At 43.9% G+C, this 21,438-nt stretch overlaps 1 protein-coding gene across 1 annotated transcript in view; it reads left to right on the forward strand.

Annotated features, from left to right (window-relative positions):
• Positions 1 to 19,305, forward strand: part of LOC311119552 (SH2 domain-containing protein 3C-like) — a gene marked incomplete at its 5' end in the record, with an annotated part of 58,583 nt that extends 39,278 nt beyond the window's left edge. Inside the window, 11 exons of the mRNA XM_084194230.1 lie at positions 3,710 to 3,838; positions 10,663 to 10,815; positions 11,052 to 11,329; positions 11,511 to 11,642; positions 13,356 to 13,477; positions 14,284 to 14,819; positions 16,028 to 16,143; positions 16,426 to 16,597; positions 17,092 to 17,203; positions 17,325 to 17,543; positions 18,707 to 19,305. Coding sequence (XP_084050356.1) covers positions 3,710 to 3,838; positions 10,663 to 10,815; positions 11,052 to 11,329; positions 11,511 to 11,642; positions 13,356 to 13,477; positions 14,284 to 14,819; positions 16,028 to 16,143; positions 16,426 to 16,597; positions 17,092 to 17,203; positions 17,325 to 17,543; positions 18,707 to 18,882 — 2,145 coding nt within the window. The 3' untranslated portion in view covers positions 18,883 to 19,305. The remainder of the gene's footprint in view (positions 1 to 3,709; positions 3,839 to 10,662; positions 10,816 to 11,051; positions 11,330 to 11,510; positions 11,643 to 13,355; positions 13,478 to 14,283; positions 14,820 to 16,027; positions 16,144 to 16,425; positions 16,598 to 17,091; positions 17,204 to 17,324; positions 17,544 to 18,706) is intronic.
• Between the last annotated feature and the right edge of the window lie 2,133 nt (positions 19,306 to 21,438).

Genomic DNA, 21,438 nt, shown 5'->3' on the forward strand with positions numbered 1-21,438 from the left:
CTGAATACTTTCCAAATGCACTGTAGGTATAGTTTTTTGTGTGCTCTAGGGCAATGGTGTCTAGATGGAATTTGTATATGTGGTCCTGGCAACTGGACCTTTTTTGGAACACCATTATTTTTGTCTTACTGAGATTTACTGTCAGGGCACAGGTCTGACAGAATCTTTGCAGAAGATCTAGGTGCTGCTGTAGGCCCTCCTTGGTTGGGGACAGAAGCAGCAGATCATCAGCAAACAGTAGACATTTGACTTCAGATTCTAGTAGGGTGAGGTCGACTGTTCTAGTGCCCTCGCCAATTTGTTGATGTATATGTTGAAGAGGGTGGGGCTCAAGTTACATCCCTGTCTCACCTCACGACCCTGTGGAAAGAAATGTGTGTGTTTTTTGCTAATTTTAACTGCACACTTGTTGTTTGTGTACATGGATTTTATAAAGTTTTATGTTTTTTCCCAACACCGCTTTCCATCAATTTGTATAGCAGACCCTCATGCCAAATTGAGTTTAAAGATTTTTTGAAATCAACAAAGCATGAGAAGACTTTGCCTTTGCTTTGGTTTGTTTGTTTGTCAATTAGGGTGCGCAGGGTAAATACGTGGTCTGTCATACGGTAATTTGGTAAAAAGCCAATTTGACATTTGCTCAGTACATTGTTTTCACTGAGGAAATGTACAAGTCTGCTGTTAATGATAATGCAGAGGATTTTCCCAAGGTTGCTGTTGACGCATATCCCACAGTAGTTATTGGGGTCAAATTTGTCTCCACTTTTGTGGATTGGGGTGATCAGTCCTTGGTTCCAAATATTGGGGAAGATGCCAGAACTGCGGATGATGTTAAAGAGTTTAAGTATAGCCAATTGAAATTTGTGGTCTGTATATTTTATAATTTCATTAAGGATACCATCAACACCACAGACCTTTTTGGGTTGGAGGGTTTGTATTTTGTTCTGTAGTTCATTCAATGTAATCGGATAATCCAGTGGGTTCTGGTAGTCTTTAATAGCTCATTCTAAGATTTGTAATTGATCATATATGTTTTTGCTGTTTGTTCTTTGTTTTAGAACCAAAAAGATTGGAGAAGTGATTTATCCTTACATCTCCATTTTGGATAGAGAACTCTTCGTGTTGTTGTTTGTTTAGTGTGTTACAATTTTCCCGGAAGTAGTTAGATTTTATGATTCTTCAATTAAATTGAGCTGATTTCTGTTCCTTCTTTTTCCGTAGTGTATTTCTGTATTGTTTTAGTGATTCACCATAGTGAAGGCGTATACTCAGGTTTTCTGGGTCTCTACGTTTTTGGTTGGATAGGTTTCTCAATTTCTTTCTTAGGTTTTTGCATTCTTCATCAAACCGTTTGTCATTGTTTTTAATTTTCTTAGGTTGTCTGCTTGAAATTTTTAGATTTGATAGGTTAGCATAAAGGTCAAATATACTGTTTAGGCTTTCTCCTACCAAGTTTACACCTTCACTATTACAGTGAAATGTTTTGTCCAGGAAGTTGTTTAAAAGGGATTGAATTCGTTGTTGCCTAATAGTTTTTTGGTAGGTTTCTACACTACTTTCCTTCCATCTATAGCATTTCTTAATATTGTGCATTTCTTTTGGCTTTGATGCCTCATGTTTGAGTATTGCTCTGTTCAAGTAGTCTGTGATTTTGCTGTGATCTGATAGGGGTGTTAGTGGGCTGACTGTGAACGCTCTGAGAGACGCTGGGTTGAGGTCAATGATAAAGTAATCTACAGTACTACTGCCAAGGATAAGCTGTAGGTGTACCTACCCTAGGAGTCTCCTCGAAGCCAACCATTGAATATGTACAGACCCAGCATGCGACAGAACTGCAGGAGTTGTGACCCGTTTCTATTGGTTGTTTTTGTCATAGTTGTGTCTAGGGGGGCATATTTGGGAGGGAATACTGTCACCTCCAGGTAGGTGTTTGTCCCCCTGTATGCTGAGAGTGTCAGGTTCTTGTCCAGTTCTGGCATTTAGTTCACCACAGACTAGTACATGTCCCTGGGCCTGGAAATGGTTGATCTTCCCCTCTAGGATGGAGAAGCTGTCATCATTAAAGTATGGGGATTCTATTGGGGGATATAGGTAGCACACATGAGGACATTTTTCTCTATTGAGATAATTTCCTTATTCATTTCTATCCAGATGTAAAATGTTCCAGTTCTATACCAAATTAGCATACCCCCTGAGTCTCTTCCCTGTTTCACACCTGGTAGTTTGGTGGATGGGACTACCAGCTCTCTGTAACCTAGAGGGCAACAAGTGGGTCCGTCTCCTATATACCATGTTTCTTGTAGGATGACAATGTCTGCATTTCTGATTTCTTTGAAGAAGTCTGGGTTCCTGCTCTTTAGGCCAAAGGCAGATGACCTCAGACCTTATGTATTCCAGGATGAGATATTAAAAGCTTTGTGTTCCATAGTGTCTAGTGTTGTTTTCAAGGGGTTTAGGCCCGGACCATTACAGTAGGTGTGAGCAGAGCATGTTGAGCATCTGATACATACCTCTTAGGTGGCAGGATGGGGCTTGGGCGGGTGTATTAGAGGGGGTTGGGCCTGTTGCTCTGCTCACGGCCTGGGCATATGAGCGGCTGTCACTCTCTCTCTCTATCTCTCTGCTCGTATCATAAAGAAACAGCCCTGCTATTTCAATCTACCCACCACCTACACACCCACACCATGTCACCACAGAGACGTGGAAAAGCAATAAATCCACACTTAACCATGCTGCTCTTTTATTGCCCAGAATCCCTTTCTTACACAGACACACACTTCCACACACTATTCAGGCCCGTCGCACTTCACACACGTGCCGTCAAATTTGATCTGAGAAGATACTGCTGCGGTCTTCATGCCCACTTTCATCCCTCCATCCTTCCTTCCCTAGAGGAGGAGAGAAGGAAGAGAGGAGGAGGAGGTGAAGTAGAAAGTGGGGGTTTAATCAATTCAGCTCAGAGAAGAGGAGAGACCAGCAGCATAGTGACCTGGGGTGATATGGTATTGATTGTCTACCTTCTGGAGCCCCCTCCTATCTCTCTCTCTTTGTTTCTCTCTCTCTTTCTCTCTCTCTCTCTCTCTCTCTCTCTCTCTCTCTCTCTCTCTCTCTCTCTCTCTCTCTCTCTCTCTCTCTCTCTCTCTCTCTCTCTCTCTCTCTCTCTCTCTCTCTCTCTCTCTCTCTCTCTCTCTCTCTCTCTCTCTCTCTCTCTCTCTCTCTCTCTCTCTCTCTCTCTCTCTCTCTCTCTCTCTCTCTCTCTCTCTCTCTCTCTCTCTCTCTCTCTCTCTCTCTCTCTCTCTCTCTCTCTCTCTCTACTTATTTGTCGTTCTGAACTTTGGAACAGTACTGTTGAAATGTGTATTAGTGTGAAGTCTGGTTATTGGTGGGACTGTGGTGAGTGAGTAATGCCCGTACTGTATTACTGTGTGTAGGATTAGAAGAAGGTAGGACAGATATTACTATATAACAGACAGGCAGAGTACTGTAAACACACACACACGTAAGAAAGGGTTTTGGTTAGAAAGGTTTCACATTGGGTAAAATAAGAGCTTTCTTGAAATCAGGTCAATGAGTGTTGGATTCCATGTACTGTATTGTACTGTGTGTGTGTGTGTCTAATGAATAGTACCAGTATAACTAGCATCATTGCTGTCCTGCTAGCCTGGGGTGGGACCGTCTGTCTCAAAGGTTTCCTGTTTTCTCCCTCTAGTTCTCCAAGGATAAGTATCTGCTGGAGTCTCCACCAGAGAAACTACGCAAGGAGCTGGAGGAGGAGCTGAGACTCTGCAGCAGCGATATCAGGAGCCATGGCTGGTACCATGGACACATCCCACGAGAGGTACACACACACACACACACACATAATATATACATACACACACACACACACAGAGTATATACATACACACACACACACAGAGTATATACACACACACACAGACACACACACACACACACACAGAATATATACATACACACACACACACACACACACACACAGAGTATATACACACACACACACACAGAATATATACACACACACACACACAGAATATATACATACACACACACACACACACACACACACACAGAGTATATACATACACACACACACACACACACACAGTATATACACACACACACACACACACACACACAGAGAGTATATACATACACACACACACACAGAGAGTATATACACACACACACACACACACACACACACACACACACACACACACAGAGTATATACATACACACACACACACACAGACTATATACATACCCACACACACACACAGAGTATATACAGTGGGGAAAATAAGTATTTAGTCAGCCACCAATTGTGCAAGTTCTCCCACTTAAAAAGATGAGAGAGGCCTGTAATTTTCATCATAGGTACACGTCAACTATGACAGACAAAATGAGAAAAATTAATCAAGAAAATCACATTGTAGGATTTTTTATGAATTTATTTGCAAATTATGGTGGAAAATAAGTATTTGGTCAATAACAAAAGTTTCTCAATACTTTGTTATATACCCTTTGTTGGCAATGACACAGGTCAAACGTTTTCTGTAAGTCTTCACAAGGTTTTCACACACTGTTGCTGGTATTTTGGCCCATTCCTCCATGCAGATCTCCTCTAGAGCAGTGATGTTTTGGGGCTGTCGCTGGGCAACACGGACTTTCAACTCCCTCCAAAGATTTTCTATGGGGTTGAGATCTGGAGACTGGCTAGGCCACTCCAGGACCTTGAAATGCATCTTACGAAGTCACTCCTTCGTTGCCCGGGCGGTGTGTTTGGGATCATTGTCATGCTGAAAGACCCAGCCACGTTTCATCTTCAATGCCCTTGCTGATGGAAGGAGGTTTTCACTCAAAATCTCACGATACATGGCCCCATTCATTCTTTCCTTTACACGGATCAGTCGTCCTGGTCCCTTTGCAGAAAACAGCCCCAAAGCATGATGTTTCCACCCCCATGCTTCACAGTAGGTATGGTGTTCTTTGGATGCAACTCAGCATTCTTTGTCCTCCAAACACGACGAGTTGAGTTTTTACCAAAAAGTTCTATTTTGGTTTCATCTGACCATATGACATTCTCCCAATCCTCTTCTGGATCATCCAAATGCACTCTAGCAAACTTCAGATGGGCCTGGACATGTACTGGCTTAAGCAGGGGGACACGTCTGGCACTGCAGGATTTGAGTCCCTGGCAGCGTAGTGTGTTACTGATGGTAGGCTTTGTTACTTTGGTCCCAGTTCTCTGCAGGTCATTCACTAGGTCCCCCCGTGTGGTTCTGGGATTTTTGCTCACCGTTCTTGTGATCATTTTGACCCCACGGGGTGAGATCTTGCGTGGAGCCCCAGATCGAGGGAGATTATCAGTGGTCTTGTATGTCTTCCATTTCCTAATAATTGCTCCCACAGTTGATTTCTTCAAACCAAGCTGCTTACCTATTGCAGATTCAGTCTTCCCAGCCTGGTGCAGGTCTACAATTTTGTTTCTGGTGTCCTTTGACAGCTCTTTGGTCTTGGCCATAGTGGAGTTTGGAGTGTGACTGTTTGAGGTTGTGGACAGGTGTCTTTTATACTGATAACAAGTTCAAACAGGTGCCATTAATACAGGTAACGAGTGGAGGACAGAGGAGCCTCTTAAAGAAGAAGTTACAGGTCTGTGAGAGCCAGAAATCTTGCTTGTTTGTAGGTGACCAAATACTTATTTTCCACCATAATTTGCAAAGAAATTCATTAAAAATCCTACAATGTGATTTTCTGGATTTTTTTTCCTCAATTTGTCTGTCATAGTTGACATGTACCTATGATGAAAATTACAGGCCTCTCTCATCTTTTTAAGTGGGAGAACTTGCACAATTGGTGGCTGACTAAATACTTTTTTCCCCCACTGTATATACACACACACACACACACACACACACACACACACACACACACACACACAGAGTATATACACACACACACACACACACACACACACACACACACACACAGAGTATATACATACACACACACACACACACACACACAGAGTATATAATTACCCACACTCAGAGTATATACATACACACACACACACACACACAGAGTATATACATACACACACACAGAGTATATACATACACACACACACAGAGTATATACATACACACACAGAGTATATACATACACACACACAGAGTATATACACACACACACACACTAAAGCTGGGTGATGTGGAGAAAAATCCAGATCACGATAAATTGCCTAAATTGATGCAATAATGATAAATAGAACAATAGGTTTATAACAGTAATATGATATAACAATGTGCACCACAGTTTTTAAAAACGATCCTTTAAACTACTACAACTAGTGTGATGGTTGTAGACATCAACTGTCCCATTAACAATCAGCCATATTAGCAAACTTATTTCATTTCAAACTTATCGTAATGAACGATATCAGCAAAATGCCTGCAATAAGTGATCGTGTCGATCATTTTCGGTGTATTGTCCCAGCTCTAACACGCACGTGCACACACACACGCAACTGCAGGCTTACACACACACAAAGTGCACACACATACACATAAGCAGGCATGCACAAACACACGCACACACACACACACACGCACACACACAAAGAGTGCAATCTACTAATATTCACCTGCCGTTGTTTTCTTAGTTGGTGACGTTTAATGCACAATAAAAGCCCTATACTTGCATTCATACTAGCCTTACACCTTCCACTCTAGAATTGATTGGCATTCTTACTGATTAATTTACAAAATGAACAGCTTTCTTTTAAAACTGCAAAATCGAAAACTTGTAAAAAGTTCTTCACCCTGGATCCAGGCTCTGTCGCAGCCGGCCGCGACCGGGAGACTCATGGGCGGCGCACAATTGGCCCAGCGTCGTCCAGGGTAGGGGAGGGAATGGCCGGCAGGGATGTAGCTCAGTTGATAGAGCATGGCGTTTGCAACGCCAGGGTTGTGGGTTCGATTCCCACGGGGGGCCAGTATAAAAAAAAAAATAAAAAAAAAAATAATGTATTCTCTAACTGTAAGTCGCTCTGGATAAGAGCGTCTGCTAAATGACGTAAATGTAAATGTAAATGTAATTGACATTAATTTGGAAACAGGGTTAGGAGGGCACAGCTGTGTGTGTCTGTCTGTTGGCGCTGGATACATAACAGTATCAACAGCTGGTGAATACACACACATACACACACATCGGTGTGGCTTCACTGTCCTCCTGACCCACCCATACTCCTCTCTCTCTCTGTAGTGTGAGTTAAACCATCTGTGAATCTCCCTACCTGTGAGGCTCCAGCGCACATTAACATAATGCTACATTCATACTGGGGTAAACAGACAGAACAGGGCTTATCCTCGCTGCTAAAACAATACACTGTGTCTCCATGGTGATGGCTCCCATGCAGGCAGCAGCAGCAGCCTGTCTGTGTATGCAGTGCTCTTGGTGCTGCTATCTCTGGCCTGTAGTAACAGCACCCCCTGTTGGAGATAAGGAGAAATGCTTTACAATGGTATCACCGTCACTTAGACATGGTGCTACAGTATATTCTATATTATAATCTGGTGCTGATTGGCTGAAAGCTGTGGTATATCAGACCGTACACCACAGGTATGACAAAAAGTTACTTTTTACTGTTCTATTTACGTTGGTAACCAGTTTATAATAGCAATAAGGCATCTCGGGGAGTTTGTGGTATATGGCCAATATACCACGGCTAAGGGCTGTATCCAAGCACTCCGTGTTGGGTCGTGCTTTAAGAACAGCCCTTAGCCGTGGTATATTGGCCATATACCACACCCCCTCGGGCCTTATTGCTTAAGTATGTACCTATTTATATCAAGTAGGATCTTTTCACATTTTATTGTGTTACAAAGTGGGATTACAATTGATTGAATTGTCATTTTTTTTGTCAACAATTTACTCAAAATACTCAGTAATGTCAAAGTGGAAGAAAAATTCGTAAAAATAAAAAATGATTAATGCATTTTTTTATAACAAAAATATAGTAATTGCATAAGTATTCAGCCCCCTTGTTTAGGCAAGCCTAAATTAGTTCAGGAGTAACATTTGGGTTAACAAATCCCATAAGTTACATGAACTCAGTCTGTGTGAAATAGTAGGGGTTGACATTATTTTGTAATGACTAACCCTTCCTCTGTCCCCCATACATACAACATCTGTAAGGTCACTCAGTCAAGTATTGAATTTCAAGCCCAGATTCATCTACAAAGACCAGGGAGCTTTTCAAAAGCCTCAAAGAAGGGCAGTGATTGGTAGATGGGTAACAATAACAAATCAGACATTGAATATCTCTTTAAGCATGTTCAAGTTAATAATTATGCTGTGGATGATGTATTAACCACCTAGACACATCGAAGAGACAGTCGTCCTTCTGAACTGAGCTGCAGGACAGGAATGAAACTGCTCAGTGATGTTACCATGAGGCCCTTGGTCATTATAAAAGAGTTACAGAGTTCAATGGTTGTGATGGGAGAAAACTGAGGATGGATCAACAACATTGTAGTGACTCCACAATAATGACCTAAATGACAGAGTGAACAGAAGAATACAAATATACAGAATAAAAATACTCCAAAACATGCATCTTGTATGCAACAAGGCACTAAAGTAATCCTGCAAAATAAACACAGCAAAGGAATACACTTTTTGGCCTAAATGCAAAGTCTTATGTTTAGGGCAAATCCAACACAACACATCACTGAGTAACTGCCTCCTTATTTTCAAGCATGGTGTTGGCTGCATCATGGTATGGGTATGCTTGACATAGGTAAATACTGGGGAGTTTTTCAGGATAAAAGGAAATGGGATGGAGCTAAGCACAGCCAAAATCCTAGAGGAAACCCTGCTTCAGTCTGTATTACACCAGACACTGGGAGAGGAATTCAACTTTCGGCAGGACAATAACCTACATCACAAGGCCAAATCTACACTGGAGTTGCTTACCAAGAAGACAGTGTAGTGTATTAAGATTATGACTTTCTTAATGGGTTTAAGTGGAACCTTTGAGGATGTTTATTTTAGTATCAAGAGGGAATGTTTTAGTGTAACGCCACATACAACAGACAGGAAGTGTGTGTTGTAGACAGGGGATTGGACAGTAGAGGGAGCCACCCACATCTTGGGAAGATTATATATACTGGGTAAAAAGCGAAGAAGAGGTTAGAGCGGCCATTGCAATTCGGGGGATGCCGTTCTCCGGGTGATCTTGACACCTGTAAGCTCATGCTGAAATCTTGTGATATGAATAGACCTTATGATCAAAGTTCAGTATGAGCGGACTCTTTGTTTGACAGCAATAGGTACCAGCATCGACGCGATACCACAACAGTGAATGTTCCTGAGTGGCCAAGTTACAGTTTTGATTTAAATCTGCTTGAAAATCTATGGCAAGACTTACTGTCTAGCCGTGATCCCCAACACCTTGACATTTTTAAATGAATAATGGGCAAATATTGCACAATCCAGGTGTGCAAAGCTCTTAGAGACTTACCCAAGTAGACTCACAGCTGTAATCGCTGCCATGGGTTTCTAACATGTATTGACTCAAGGAGCTGAATACTTATGCAACAACTACATTTTAGTTATTTAATTGATATCATTAAAAAAATATATATATATTTATTGATGGTAGGCTTTGTTACTTTGGTCCCAGCTCTCTGCAGGTCATTCACTAGGTCCCCCCGTGTGGTTCTGGGATTTTTGCTCACCGTTCTTGTGATCATTTTGACCCCACGGGGTGAGATCTTGCGTGGAGCCCCAGATCGAGGGAGATTATCAGTGGTCTTGTATGTCTTCCATTTCCTAATAATTGCTCCCACAGTTGATTTCTTCAAACCAAGCTGCTTACCTATTGCAGATGCAGTCTTCCCAGCCTGGTGCAGGTCTACAATTTTGTTTCTGGTGTCCTTTGACAGCTCTTTGGTCTTGGCCATAGTGGAGTTTGGAGTGTGACTATTGGAGGTTGTGGACAGGTGTCTTTTATACTGATAACAAGTTCAAACAGGTGCCATTAATACAGGTAACGAGTGGAGGACAGAGGAGCCTCTTAAAGAAGAAGTTACAGGTCTGTGAGAGCCAGAAATCTTGCTTGTTTGTAGGTGACCAAATACTTATTTTCCACCATAATTTGCAAATAAATTCATTAAAAATCCTACAATGTGATTTTCAGGATTTTTTTTTCTCAATTTGTCTGTCATAGTTGACGTGTACCTATGATGCAAATTACAGGCCTCTCTCATCTTTTTAAGTGGGAGAACTTGCACAATTGGTGGCTGACTAAATACTTTTTTCCCCCACTGTACTTACAGTCAATTAAAGCATGCCTTCATTTTATGCTACATATCTGAGACCTATAGGAGTCTCAGGGTGCATAATAAATTGTCTTTGTGCCAAACTGTGATTTTAAAGCCACTTTGTGTGCAGTTCTATTTACACAGGAAAAAGGGAGCGGAGTTATCCAAATGTTATATAAGGAACCTTGTAACAATGTAATCATAACTTTAATGATGCTATAGAATGATCCACGTAACAATCTTAAAACACTGTTATTATAAATGTGTCACTGTTACTAAATAACACCCCTTCCCTTCGGTCGACCTCCAGGTGTCAGAGACGGTGGTGCTGCGAAACGGTGATTTCCTGATCCGTGATTCGCTGATAAACGTGGGCGACTACGTCCTGACGACCAGGTGGAACCACGAGGTTCTGCACTTCAAGATCACCAAGGTCCTGGTCAAGTCCAGCACTGAGTCTAAGGTATGTGTTGTAACTTACATAATTTACATAATGTTTGTTTGTAACTTTACTGTTTTGAATGATTTAGTTATTTTGGGGTAAAACAATTCTTACAGTTAAAAACTATTTAAAAGTACAAAGAATCCCAGAGGATGACACATGAAAAACACTTATTTCCAATTTGTTAACCACAAGCATACACATGTCCATTTATTTAACATTTTATTGGACAATAAAGATTTTCAATTCAATTCCAGGTCCAGTACCTGTTAGAGAAAGACAGCTTCGACTCTTTACCTGATCTGATGAGGTACTACGTGGCCGGGCGGCGGCCTGTCTCCCAGCCCAGCGGAGCCCTGATCTACTGTCCAATCATACGCACCCTCCCCTTGCGTTACCTGGAAGCAACGTTTGCCTTAGCCAATAGCAGACACGGCCTAGCCCACTCACCATCCAGTCAGAAAGGAGCGTACATCAAGAGGAGGAGCGTGACCATGAACGACGGATTGACCACGGACAAGCTGATACCTCACAGGTCAGAGACTAGAGAGAGAGAGGGAGCCTTTCATAGATCGTTACACAATCTACTTCTTGAGATTCATGTGTGTGTATGTCTGTGTGCAAGTGTATGTACAGTATGTATGTGTGTATGTGTGTGTGTCTCAGTGGTGTAAACCAGATGTTTCATTGCCCATTCATTCCCATTGTGTGGTCAGTGACGTGGAGTCCATCAGTCCAGTGGAACCACCAGTTTCCCCAGTACCAGTCCAAGTACCTGCACCAAAACCAGAAGCAGTACCAGTTGTTCCAAAGCCAGAAGTGGAGGCTGCTGTTGTGGGGTGCAGGTGGTGTGTGTGAGCCCGTTTGGGTCAGAACACTGGTGTCATGACAGAGCACTGACCCCTTCTCACTCTCACCCCCTGCCCCAGATTCACTGAGAACATGTGTATACTGTAGCTACATGGCTCTGTGTTAGACTAGCTGTTACACCAGTCACTCTGACCTCTGACCTCTCTCCTTATAATGCATGTCTCTTTCCTTCTCCTATGCACAGCAACCAGGATCTGAGTGTAGGAGAGATCCACCTTAGCCTGGTCACAGATCTGTTTGTGTTGTCTTGTCAACTCTTTGCTGTCTTGTCAACTCTGTGTTTGTTGTCTTGTCAACTCTGTGTTTGTTGTCTTGTCAACTCTGTGTTTGTTCTCTTGTCAACTCTGTGTTTGTTGTCTTGTCAACTCTTTGTGTTTGTTGTCTTGTCAACTCTTTGTGTTTGTTGTCTTGTTAACTCTTTGTGCAGTCTTGTCAACTCTTTGTGCTGTCTTGTCAACTCTTTGTGCTGTCTTGTCAACTCTTTGTGTTTGTTGTCATGTCAACTCTTTGCGCTGTCTTGTCAACTCTGTTGTCTTGTCAACTCTTTGTGTTGTCTTGTCAACTCTTTGTGCTGTCTTGTCAACTCTTTGTGCTGTCTTGTCAACTCTTTGTGCTGTCTTGTCAACTCTTTGTGCTGTCTTGTCAACTCTTTGTGCTGTCTTGTCAACTCTTTGTGTTTGTTGTCTTGTCAACTATTTTTATTTGTTGTCATGTCAACTCTTTGCACTGTCTTGTCAACTCTGTTGTCTTGTCAACTCTTTGTGCTGTCTTGTCAACTCTTTGTGCTGTCTTGTCAACTCTTTGTGCTGTCTTGTCAACTCTTTGTTGTTTTGTCAACTCTGTGTTTGTTGTCTTGTCAACTATTTTTATTTGTTGTCATGTCAACTCTTTGCGCTGTCTTGTCAACTCTGTTGTCTTGTCAACTCTTTGTGCCGACTTGTCAACTCTTTGTGCTGTCTTGTCAACTCTTTGTGTTGTCTTGTCAACGCTTTCTGTTTGTTGTCTTGTCAACTCGTTGTGTTTGTTGTCTTGTCAACTCTTTGTGCTGTCTTGTCAACTCTGTGTTGTCTTGTCAACTCTTTGTGTTTGTTGTCTTGTCAACTCTTTGCGCTGTCTTATCAACTCTTTGTGCTGTCTTGTCAACTCTTTGTGCTGTCTTGTCAACTCTTTGTGTTGTCTTGTCAACGCTTTCTGTTTGTTGTCTTGTCAACTCGTTGTGTTTGTTGTCTTGTCAACTCTTTGTACTGTCTTGTCAACTCTGTGTTGTCTTGTCAACTCTTTGTGTTTGTTGTCTTGTCAACTATTTGTGCTGTCTTGTCAACTCTTTGTGCTGCCTTGTCAACTCTTTGTGCTGCCTTGTCAACTCTTTGTGCTGCCTTGTCAACTCTTTGTGCGGTCTTGTCAACTGATATGGTCATTGTCTTGCCAAACATAACAGTAATCATAAGAGTTGGTTATGCAGCACAAACAGATCTGGGACCAGGCTAAGGTTGACCTGTGTTTCACCTCTTCACAGTAGACCAATTGGGTAAAATGTATAGCTGGCACTTAACTTACGAGATGACTTGATTTGGAGCGTTGCTAAAACTTGCTCGATTCAGACACGTTTCAGACCAGACAACATACCCTCCATGGGCCCATAGCCATATTAAAGACCAATGGAAAATGAGTGTGTTTGTTGGTGTTTGCAGCTCCTCTACTATTCACAACCACAAGGACACCATTAGGAACTGTACTCTGAGTATGGACCTCATCCAAGAGTATCGCCGTCCTCCAGTAGGGGAGACACCTCTCTCCCCAGCCTACAGCCACAGTGAGTCCTTTCTATGGAGATTATTGAATTATTAAGAGATTATGGAGATTATAGATAATTCATTGAGATTATTGCATACTGTGTGGGTTTGGTGGTCCTTTTGATTGAGCCTTTCTGGACTGCCAGATGGGAACTTTTGGGGGTTTGCACTTTTGGAATTGTCCATTGGGCCCATTGCACCATGCAAGCTCAATCAATCAAGCGCAGCTGAAGTACATTGAGTGTACAAAACATTAAGATCAGCTTCCTAATATTGAGGTGCATATTTTGCCCTCAGAACAGCTTCAATTCGTCGGGGCATGGACTCTACAAGGTGTTGAAAGTGTTCCATAGGGATGCTGGCCCATGTTGACTCCAATGTTTCCCACAGTTGTGTCAAGTTAGCTGGATGTCCTTTGGGTGGTGGACCATTCTTGATACACACGGGAAACTGTTGAGCGTGAAAAACCCAGCAGCGTTGCAGTTCTTTACACACTCAAACTGGTGCGACTGGCAACTACTACCATACCCCGTTCAAAGGCACTTACATTTTTTGTCTTGACCATTCACCCTCACAACACATACACAATCCATGTCTCAATTGTCAATGCTTAAACATCCTTCTTTAACCGGTCTCCTTCCCTTCAGCTTCACTGATTGAAGGATTTAACAAGTGACATCAATAAGGGATCATAGCTTTCACCTGGATTCACCTGGTCCAGGTGTTCTTAATGTTTTGTACACTCAGTGTATTTGTAAGAAAACCAATACTATTTGTGAACCCAGGTCTGGAATATACATGTGTAACCCTCTGCTTCTCTCTCCAGTCCACAGACACAGAACCCAGTCAGGGGGTAGACTTCTGGCCGTGGTGCCCCCCTCGCCAATCCTGAGACGCTCCAGCGACCCCCAGCTCAGCCCTGGCTCCAACAACAACCTACCCGACATGCTAGCAGCCAGCTCACACTCCACCCCGGCCCACTGCTCCTATATAACCCCAGCAGAGGGCTCCGAGACGGGGGGCAGCTACTGCGACCTACGGCCCACCCCGGCCCTCTGTCCTGAGGCTCCCTGTGCTGCCGGCATGCCTCCCACACCTCCCGCTAAGAGCTACGTGGAGCGGCTGCGTGTGGAGGAGGGCCGAGGGCCTGCCCCAGGGAGGGAGGATGGGGCTCGGGGAGAGGCGTTCAGCGCCCCCCTGGTGGAAACAGCCTCCTCCTTCAGACCAGGGAAGTACCTCTCGCCCCTGATGGCCTCGGAGAACAAGCCCTTAGAGATGAGCATTCTGAAGAGGGTTAAAGAGCTTCTGGCGGAGGTGGACGCTAGGACGGCTGCTAAACACATCACCATGGCTGACTGCATGGTATGGACACCGCGCACATACAGGACATATAGAGAGACACGGGCACAAACACACGCAATACGCATATACCATCCACACTTTATTAAAGCTAGAGCCCATATCTAAAACCGAAGCAGGCTAACGGTTTGTTCCTTGGGCCTGTGAACATAACTCCAATCCCAAATGTCAGCCACAGTACTGTGTCAGAGTGTTGCTCAATGAACTCCTGTTAACAGTGGAGCAGCAGAGAGCAGAGAGGTTAACACAGGGATGACTATGCTATCCTCAGATCTATTTACTCTACTCATTATTTGGTAACATTTGAATTAAGAGACAATTAACCACCAGTCTCAGTGACTGTGAATACGGCAGGTAGCGTAGTGGGTAAGAGCGTTGTGCCAGTAACCGAAAGGTTGCTGGTTCTAATCCCCGAGCCGACTAGGTGAAAAATCTGTCGATGTGCCCTTGAGCAAGGCACTTAACCCTAATTGCTCCTGTAAGTCGCTCTGGATAAGAGCGTCTGCTAAATGACCAAAAAAATAATAATAAAAAAAAAAAAATACATTAAATTAGAAATTACAATAAACCCTTCCCCTCGCTCCCTCCCTCTCCTCTCCTCTCCTCTCCTCATTTCCTCCCTCTCCTCTCCTAATTTCCTCCCTCTCCTCTCTCTCCATTTCCTCCCTCTCCTCTCCTCATTTCCTCCCTCTCCTCTCTCTCCATTTCCTCCCTCTCCTCTCCTCATTTCCTCCCTCTCCTCTCCTCTCCTAATTTCCTCCCTCTCCTCTCCTCATTTCCTCCCTCTCCTCTCTCTCCATTTCCTCCCTCTCCTCTCCTCTCCTAATTTCCTCCCTCTCCTCTCTCTCCATTTCCTCCCTCTCCTCTCCTCATTTCCTCCCTCTCCTCTCTCTCCATTTCATCCCTCTCCTCTCCTCTCCTAATTTCCTCCCTCTCCTCTCCTCTCCTAATTTCCTCCCTCTCCTCTCCTCATTTCCTCCCTCTCCTCTCTCTCCATTTCATCCCTCTCCTCTCCTCTCCTAATTTCCTCCCTCTCCTCTCCTCTCCTAATTTCCTCCCTCTCCTCTCTCTCCATTTCCTCCCTCTCATTTCCTCCCTCTCCTCTCTCTCCATTTCATCCCTCTCCTCTCCTCTCCTAATTTCCTCCCTCTCCTCTCTCTCCATTTCCTCCCTCCCTCTGTGTTGTGCTCCCTCCCTCTGTCTGTGTGAAGGTTGCAAGAATACTGGGCGTTACCGAGGAGATGCAGAGGATGATGGGAGTGGGCTCAGGACTGGAGCTGTTGACTCTTCCTCACGGACACCAGCTGAGACTGGACCTACTGGAGCGGTAAGGGTTAGGGTGGTAAGGGTTAGGGTGGTAAGTGTTAGGGTGGTTAGGGTTAGGGTGGTTAGGATTAGGGTGGTTAGGGTTAGGGTTGTGGTTGAGGGTTAGGGTTGAACCGGGATATGGACATGAAGCTAGGGTTAGCGTTCGAGTTGAGGCTAGGGTTAGGATAGAACCGGGATGTCTACATGAAGCTAGGGTTAGGAGTAGGGTTGTCGTTGATGCTGTTCTCTTCCAATTCTTCCTTGTTTCATCCTCCTCCCCTCCTCCCTCCCTCCTCCTCAGGTTCTATACTATGTCTATAATGATGGCTGTGGACCTGCTGGGCTGTACAGGCAGTACGGAGGAGAGGGCTGCTCTGCTCCATAAGACCATCCAGCTGGCTGCTGAACTCAAGAGCAACCTGGGGAACATGTTCGGCTTCGCTGCTGTGATGAGAGCACTGGAGCTACCACAGGTATGGACCAAACATATACAGTACACACACACACACACACACACGCACACACACACAAAGACACACACACACAGACGCAGTAATACACATAGACGCAGTAAGACACACACAGACACAGTAATACACACACAGACGCATTAATACACACACATACGCAGTAATACACACACATACGCAGTAATACACACACATACGCAGTAATACACACACATACGCAGTAATACACACACATACGCAGTAATACTCACACAGACGCAGCAATACACACACAGACACAGTAATACACATAGACGCAGTAAGACACACACAGACGCAGTAAGACACACACAGATGCAGTAATACACACACATACAAACCCAAATATCGGTAGAGGGAACATAATTATCTATGTTTTATATTGGCTCATGCTATTATATTTCTCTCTCTCTTCTCTTTTTCTTCTCTCCTCTCTTCTTCTCTCCTCTCTTCTCTCACTCTCTCCGTCTCTCTCTCAGATCTCTCGTCTGGAGCAGACGTGGATGACGTTACGTCAGAGACACACAGAAGGAGCCATCCTCTATGAGAAGAAGCTCAAGCCTTTCATGAAGAACATGAACGATGGCAAAGGTATGGAGTTGGTGTGTGTGTGTGTGTGTGTGTGTGTGTTTCTGCGTGAGTTGTGTGTTTGACTTGCACAGGACACTGGTATCTGTGTGTAGATGTGTGTTTCTCTCTCTGTGTGTTCCAGAGAGCACTGTGCTGTCCAACACCTCCTTCCCTCACGTGGTTCCTCTGCTGTCTCTGCTGGAGAGGAGTGTGGCCGTGGGGGAGGGGCCAGGGGCAGGGATAGAACCCTGGGAGAAAGTGGAGGCGGGGGTTGACGTGGTGATGTCACACCTGGAGGCGGCCCGGACCATCGCTCACCATGGGGGGCTGTACCGCACCAACGCTGAGACCAAACTACATGGTAAGGCCTGTGGGAGCTGTGTGTGTGTACGCGCTGTGTGTGCGCTGTGTATGTGTTTGACTTGCACACACACACAAGGTCGGTTTCCCGGACTTAGATTACTGTCAGACACTCAGAGAATCTCATTCATCATTCGATAATCACAGACTCATTCAATCTTCATTGGAAGTGCTTTTTAGTCTAGTGACAGGTTTAATCCAGGTCCGGGAAACCATTAAATAGAGTAATAATAGTATTATAGTGTAGTGTGCCGAATCAGCTTTATTGCCATATTGTTATGGACTAACCACTAAGGGCTTGTCTGAGTAGTGGATGTTGTGCATTGATTTATTTGACTGACTAATAACTGTAGTGTTGCGGTACATGTTGAAGTTGTTGTGTTGCTCCTTGATGCTGAGGCATCGTATTATCTGACGGTGTGTGTGTGTTCAATATGATGTATATAATGGTTCATTGACATTGATCTGAAATAATGGTTGAGATGTTGGTTGTTGTGGTATCTGTGCTAGTGTGGTGATGATGGTTACAGTATGTTGACATTTATCACTATCTGTTCTTATTGATTCCAGTCTGTAGTGGCGATTCCCTATGAAAAGCCACTGGCACAGGAGAGAGCTGTCCATAACACGTCCACAAAAATCAGCTTTCCCATTTATTGCGCATATAAAATATAAATAGCTCATATACCTATACAAAAGGTGCAGAGAGATGCATTCTATAAGCTGTATCTGTGATATGGTAAGAACTGTATGTGCTCTCCTCTCACCTGTGCTAACCCTTCCTGGTCACCTGTGCTACCTATATACACACACGTGACCAGTGACCCATGACCCCAACATATAGGGCCCTCTAGTGTACAAAACAAGTCAAAATAACCCTTGACAGACAACATATACACAGCACATAAACTGGCAAAAATGGCTCCTACACAGTCCCTGGCGATGAGTGTATTGAGCAGGATGTCAATAACTATCTTAACTAGACGTGTTTTCCACAATGTCTGTAATATTGATCAATCACTCTCTTTATTTCTCTTCTCCTCTTATGTTCTGGTGTCTCCTCTCCTCTCCTCTCCTCTCCTCTCCTCTCCTCTCCTCTCCTCTCCTCTCCTCTCCTCTCCTCTCCTCTCCTCTCCTCTCCTCTCCTCTCCTCTCCTCCACCAGGCTTCCAGGAGAGGGAGGAGGTTCTGGAGATCTTCCGGACAGAGTTCCAGATGAGGTTGCTATGGGGAAGTCGGGGGTCGCAGGGCAGCCAATCAGAGCGCTATGAGAAGTTTGACAAAGTCCTGACCGCTCTGTCTTACAAGCTGGAACCTATTGTACGCCACAGTGAACTATAGCACCCATCTCACTGAACACCCCTATACACAGCACAGCACTCACAGTGGTATGGCCCGTCTCCCTACACTGCTGCTGTATGATTCCAATGTGAATACAAGGGGAGGAAGCAGCTAACAGACACAAGAGAATGGACTGAGAGAGGATTAGGGTACACTAAAAGAGAAGGAGCGTCTCACTGTATATCCCCCAAAAAGGCACAAAGGGCTTTTTCAGAGCTCTTAAACAGTGTGGGAACCTACATATTCTGCCTATCTTCAAAGTACAGATAATTGTATGGTGTGCACTTAGGGTCAAACAGCGCAGGGGAGGGAGTAGAGGGAAGAGGAAGCTCTGATTTGTCTCAAACCTCCCTCATTAGTACTGTCACACTCTGTTGTATCACCAACTTAGAGACAGTCATATTTAACACAATGTTTGTGCTCTTCAGGACACCTGTATCATAGATATAAAACGATCTCTCTCTATGACCTGTGTCACCAGACCTCAGCTTCAGACTGAGAGGTAGTGTGTTCTAGAATCTGTTGTTCTTGTATAAAGTCTCTGCATGGCTGCCTTTCATTCCATATTCCATCACGTCCCCTGCAGTGTGCTCAGACAGTCTCTTATCTATCTGTTTTGAACAAGTCATAATATATGTTATGTTTCCAAATCACATCAGCTGTCAAAGAGAGTGATTGATCAATATTACAGACATTGTGGAAAACACAGTCTAGTTAAGATAGTTATTGACATACTGTGCTCTGCCAAAAAGCATTTTCTCTCTGTGGACTTTGTTTGTGTGCTGTTCTTATGAGGGCTCTTCTGAGAAGCATTCACCCCCCTCTCCTTTCCTCCGTTTCTGGCATGTCATAAATGTTTCTCAAATCAAATCAAAATCAAATTGCATTGGTCACATATTTAGCAGATGTTATTGTGGGTGTAGCGAAATATTTGTGGCATGTCATAAATGTTTCTCGCATGTCATTAATGTTTCTGGCATGTCATTAATGTTTCTCGCATGTCATTCATGTCAATTGGTAGTTACAGTGTTGTCCCATCGCTGCAACTCCCGTACAGACTTGGGAGAGGCGAAGGTCGTAGGTCGAGAACCATGCGTCCTCCGAAACACGACCCTGCCAAGCCGCTCTGCTTCTTGACACACTGCTCGCTTAACCCAGAAGCCAGCCACACCAATGTGTCAGAGGAAACACTGTACAACTGGCGACCGTTGCTAGAGCGCGATGGGACAAGGACATCCCAGCCGGCCAAACCCTCCCCTAACCCGGACGACGCTGGGCCAATTGTGCGGCGCCTCATGGGTCTCCCGGTCGCGGCCGGCTGAGACACAGCCTGGGATCGACCCCGGGTCTGTAGTGACGCCTTAGACCGCTGCGCAACTCGGGAGGCCCGTCATTAATGTTTCTGGCATGTCATTCATGTTTCTGGCATGTCATTCATGTTTCATGATGACTCCTGTTTAAATCATTTGAGCATGTTTTTTTCCGCACTTGTCACACACACACACACACACACAATTAGAAATACCCTTAATCCACTCTCACCTGTTTTGTGTGAATTATTGTACTTCAGGCACATTTGTTATAATGTAAAAACACTGACTGTGCTGTTCTCTTGAGCGTTACTTAGATTTTTTGAAAGGCGTGGCATTCCAAATCCTGAGTGATTTTTTTTCTTCTTCCTGACTTACTTTGTTGTCATGGGAACATGTTTGACAGACTTTGTTGACATGGTAACATAACATGTTTGAGCCTCTGCTGTTGCAGTAGTATTCAGGTTTTAACCGGCGTGAATGCATGTGCTTTGGTCTGAAAGCGATCCAGAACGTTCTCAGGGCAGAATGGAGGACCCCCTCAGACCTAGCCTGGTCCCAGATCTGTCTGTGCTGTCTTTGCGCCAACTCATATGGTAATTGCCAGCCAAACAATACCCATAGGATTTGGAACGACAGCACAAATAGATGTGGGATCAGGCTACCTCAAACCCCCTTAGTTGACTGTATGATGGACGGTATATTGTTTTGTATGTAAGATGTGTGATTGATATGGACAGAGTGTTGAAAAGTAATTGAGAACAATTCTACTCCAAAACCATGAAGAAAGTTTATTTACAAAGTCATTGTAGGATCGTCATGCGATTTCACTCACTCAAATTCATCTTCATAAAATGTCATCTAAAAATGTAATGTTGCTGAAATGCTTTAGTGAAATAAATTCCATGTAAAATGCAACTTCAACATGAGGGCTTAGAGGAACCTGGCAACTTCCTTGGAACTAAATACATTGTGACCTTTGATCGAATCATTCCTGGCAACTTTCATCTGCCGACTCCTAAGCAGTGTCACGTTACTGTCAACACAAAAGCACTATGAATGATGATCATGATGAGTTCTTTTCAGTTATTTTATCGTCAGTGTCTGCTGATTGGTTTCTAATCAATGATGTATTTAGGCTGACTCTCAGATCTATGCAATCACTTTAATTAATCAATTAACTAATTAATAAATCAATCAATTAATGGTTTAGCCCCATAGGAAACAAGCAGAGTAGACACTGCTT

This window comes from Coregonus lavaretus (genome assembly GCF_964263955.1).
Source record: "Coregonus lavaretus genome assembly, contig: HAP1_SCAFFOLD_1653, whole genome shotgun sequence".
Lineage (NCBI taxonomy): Eukaryota > Metazoa > Chordata > Actinopteri > Salmoniformes > Salmonidae > Coregonus > Coregonus lavaretus.